The sequence below is a fragment of the Montipora foliosa genome, chromosome 3 (assembly GCF_036669935.1).
Source record: "Montipora foliosa isolate CH-2021 chromosome 3, ASM3666993v2, whole genome shotgun sequence".
NCBI classification, from domain to species: Eukaryota; Metazoa; Cnidaria; class Anthozoa; order Scleractinia; family Acroporidae; genus Montipora; species Montipora foliosa.
Genome location: NC_090871.1, coordinates 27,840,790 through 27,845,530, shown reverse-complemented (window position 1 = coordinate 27,845,530; position 4,741 = coordinate 27,840,790). Strand labels below are relative to the sequence as shown.

Below are 4,741 nucleotides of genomic sequence, written 5' to 3'. Positions count from 1 at the left end.
GCCTGGTGCGCCATTATCCTCGTTCTGGAATAGACGCTTTTGGAAGATGGGTTACCACACATGACTGGTTCGCCGATTTCGGTTTCAGTTCGTCCGTTGACGATCTAGCGTCCTCGTCTACTACCCAACTAATTGATGCCATTAACCGGATCTTTCCTGTTAAGACCATCAAGCTGCATGCAACAGACAAGCCATGGATAACACCTGAACTCAAGCTTATGATCAAAGACCGACAGAAAGCATTTCACAGCGGCAACATCCCAGCTTGGCGCTCTTTGAAATACAAAGTCCAACAAGAAATAGCGAAGAGGAAGAAGTCTTTCTTCAAGAACAAAGTACAGCACCTAGAGAATGACGACTGCCGTAAGTGGTGGAACATTATTAATAAAATGTCTGGCAGATCTGCAAAGCCCTCCTTTTTCTCACTTGAACAAGATGGAAAAACCATGTGCCAACAAGAACTTGTTAATAGTCTAAATCAGTTTTACGTTTCAGTTAATGCGGAGGACATCTCTCCACTCGACAGTAATATACTACCACCTACCACCTCTTCCAGCTGAGGCAGGTGTCTTAACTGTGCAGCCCTACGAAATTTGTAAGAAGCTACTCTCCATCAAACCGTCAAAGGCTCACCGTCCGGACAACGTACCGTGTCGCATTGTTAAAGAGTTCGCATATGAACAGGCTTTACCTATCACCACTATCTTCAATACATCACTCCGATCTGGTATGGTACCTGTAGTCTGGAAAGAATCTAATATAATACCCATCCCAAAAATACAAACACCTATAGATGAGGGCGACTTCAGACCTATTTCGTTGACGTCCTGTCAGTCCAAAGTTCTTGAAGATTTCGTATTCGTAGTCGCATGGTTAATTGACGATGTCAAGGAAAAAATCGACCCAAATCAGTTTGGTTGTCTGAAGGGAACTTCAACAACGTATTGTTTACTTGACATGATTCACACCTGGCTTACGTATCTCGATCCACCTGGACGACATCTCCGCCTTTGCTTTCTTAACTTCTCTAAAGCTTTCGATCGTGTTGGGTATAATGTACTAATAGAAAAGCTCTTGGACTTAGGCATTCGCACATCCTTAATACCGTGGATTATAAGCTTTCTGTCTAGCCGCCGTCAACGCGTTAAGCTAGCTGGCTCGATCTCTGACTGGCTCCCAATAAATGCCGGCGTTCCCTAGGGAACAAAACTCGGCCCGATATTGTTTTTGGTAATGATCAACAACTTGAGTATCTCAGATCCCGAATCTTGTACTTGGAAGTATGTTGATGATGTATTGTTGTCCGAAGGGCTTGTAAGGAACAGCATCTCAACCATCCAAACCAGTCTCAATACCGTCGCCTCTTGGAGCTCCAGTAATTGGATGAAACTCAACGCTAAAAAGTGCAAAGAAATGCGGATTTGCTTCCTTAAGGATCCAATAGAATTCCCTTATTTGAAGATCGACGATCAACAATTAGAGCTTGTAACTTCACATACAGTACTTGGCCTGGTGATTCAGAATAATCTAAAATGGAATAATCACATCGAATCTATTGTCACCAAGGCCTCTAAGTGCCTTCACATACTCCGAGTACTTCGTCGAGGGGGCGTTGAGATTAATGATCTAATTACTATCTATACTTCCTTGATACGATTGGCATCACGCTCTACCCTCCTTCCTCTCACAGGAATTAGAACGCGCACACAAACGTGCTCCTAAAATCATAGTCCCAGCGCTTTCTTTCTCAGAGGCTCTTCAGTTTTTAAACTTAAGAACATTAGACGAAAGGCGTAATGAACTTTGTGTTAAAACTCTTGAAAAGATTTCAAGAGGAGGACCTCTTGTCAAACATCTCCCAATGACAAGTCAGCACATGCATCACTATCAAACGGGGACCAGTTCAACGTAGATCATGCAATGGTATGCCGACGTGGCGGGTTTATAATAACAGCGTCATAATGAGCTTTGCGACCTGGAAGCAGAGATGTTGAGCATGGTATGCAATGATGTGGAAATAGAGCCGGTCCTTCAGGAAATCAATGGAGAGGCTTCGAACAGAGGTGCCAACAGAGCTCCTGATGCGCGTTTAGATATTAGCGCTCGTGGCTTCTGGGAGAGACAGAGGACTGCATTCTTCGATGTCAGGGTTTGTCACCCTTATGCATGTTCTTACAGAGATCTAAGCCCCAAGGAAATTTACAGGCAACACGAGAATGAAAAAAAAAACGTCAATATGCAAGCAGGGTGATGGAGGTGGAGCAAGGCACCTTTACGCCACTTGTTTTTTACTACCACAGGCGGAACGGCCGAGGAATGTAAGAGATACCACAACAGATTAGCTGAACTACTCGCCATTAAGAAGGGAGAGGACTACGCCAGCACGGTGTCCTGGCTAAGAGCAAAAGTATCGTTTTCTATCCTCCGCTCAGCTCTCCTCTGCCTTAGAGGTTCTAGAGGAAGAAGAAGGAATGTAGACCTTCAGGACATAGACATTAGAATCGAGAATGTGACCGCTAGAATTTCTTAGTTTTCGTAATTTGAATTTGTTTGTTTGTTTGGTTTTTTTTTTTTGTTTTTCTGACTGATATTATCTGCATATATATATATATATATATATATATATATATTTTTTTTTTTTTTTAAATAAGAGTGGCTTTTCTTTACGGAGCTTATCTTTATTTCCAATTTTTTTTAGTTAAAATGCTATCATGACATGAATTTTTCTTACTACAAATAAGAATATCTTCGTACGTTTATTGTGCTTCATATTAGTCTCTTTTGTAATGGAAATGAATTATAGTAGGTTTTAATAGTTTTTTTTTTACTTCTTACTTGTAAATAGCAATTCTGCTTGGAATATGTTAATAAAGGGATTATTATTATTATTATTATTATTATTATTATTGTTATTATTATTATTATTATTATTATTATTATTATTATTATTACCAGAAAAATCCAGATTAGAGCCGTTTCCAATTGAATCTCGAAAAGTAATAAGCGAATTGCTTTGGTTTTGCATTACTTCAGTCAGTGATTGGACCTAACACTTCTACTATGGAACTACAATGATATACAATTCCAAAACAATATCGTGTACTATTAGAGCTACATGTAACGCAAAGACAACTTGAATCTCTTGGAAGAAAAAGCGCAGCTCAGTTGACAATATGGAACAAAGCGCTGTGTTACTACCACACGTTGGCAATGCGTGCCTATTTTTTCTAAAGATGACAGGAATTTTTTCTTTCTGGCAAATGATTAATAGGCCGGTAGCCAGGTTTTTAACCTCAGAAAAAGATCTGTTTCGTGGTCGGAACATGTGAGCCAAAGGGCCTCTGCTGGCACGACTTCTGGATGATCCCCTAAATGGTCTTAATGACCCCCGACTTGAAAAAATTGACTGGAACGCTGCAGTTCAATATCACCCAACTCAGTCTCTTCTGTTTTTGACTGACACGTACCACAGGCAACCCAGTGTACACACGGGGAGCGTCTAGTTCTTAGAGATTCTCGAGGAGAATTACGTTGATCATTTTATTGTCTGTCAATGTACAGTGAAAAGTGTTTTAATGAGTTCTTAAACACCCAGCTTAAAAAAATTTCTACCACTTTTTGTTATTTTCTTTTTTCCCAAGAACTTCCAGCTTGCTCACAACCCTCTATGAATTCATTAGCCAATAAAGGAACACATGCATTCCCGGCTAGGGGGCTGGACAATCTGCGAGCCTGCGAGCCATGCAAATTTCGCATTTAAGTCTAAGCACCCATTTCAAATAGCGCTGATAAACTGTTATCGAGTCTAAGCACCCATTTTAAAACGGTTAGCTTTCAATAACTGTGTGATTCGCATGTTGACTCGCCATCTTGGCTCGCATGACTCGCAGCCACGGTTCGCATGCCTCGCTGGCTCGCACATTGTCTAAACTCCCCGGCTAGCAAATGTATGTTTTGTCTTTCCGACAACTGTACAGTTAAAATGGTCGAATCAAACAGCCAAATGGACTTGTCAATCTCTTTCCTCATGTTGTTGGAGGTGTTTTTGAACACGTCTTCTTGTCAGTTAAAAGATTAGTTTTAGCTGTAAGCAAATAAAAGTTGGAAATTTGATTTCCGTTATGATGCAGATGGTCCCAGCTATACGATCAATCTCCAAAACGGCAACTTAACAGTTATAAAGTGCACTTCGTCATCCCAAATGTGATCTTTGCAGTCATTTACCTTTCGTTCAATTCGTCTTAGGCGATGCAATGCGAATATCAGAGGACTTTCCAATTTAATAGTTCCCTCATCCACAAAAACGAAAAACGATCCTGTCTAGTGCTCCATGCAATGCGTTCACTTGGATGTCTTATTCAAAGTGTTAAAACATATTTCTCAGATAGTACGGGCGATTCAATTGGTCAATTCAAGGAGCCGTATTCTACAGTACACCACTTTTTTGTGGCTTTATTCAGTGATCTGGTGATGTAACAAATGTCTTGATAACCTTGTTTTCTCGAGCGGTGCTGTAAGTTACTGCTGCCTGTTTTTAAGTTCAGTCTGTTTGTCTCGTAATGGAGACTTCACACTAGAGAAAAAGGTGGCCATAACCAACAGTTCACCCCGGCCAACTCGAATTGGAACCAGTCGAATTGAAAGAGATTACAATTAATGCAGCCATTCTGCAATGGAAGAAAGGCAGTCACTTTCAGTACAGCAGCATGAAATCGGTGATTTAGAGGCAGTAAAAAAGGCC

General features: G+C 40.8%; 1 protein-coding gene across 1 annotated transcript in view; it reads left to right on the top strand.

Annotated features, from left to right (window-relative positions):
- Window positions 1-1,996: 1,996 nt before the first annotated feature.
- Window positions 1,997-4,741, top strand: part of LOC137995510 (uncharacterized) — a 12,506-nt gene continuing 9,761 nt past the window's right edge. Inside the window, exon 1 of the mRNA XM_068841045.1 lies at window positions 1,997-2,149. Coding sequence (XP_068697146.1) covers window positions 1,997-2,149 — 153 coding nt within the window. The remainder of the gene's footprint in view (window positions 2,150-4,741) is intronic.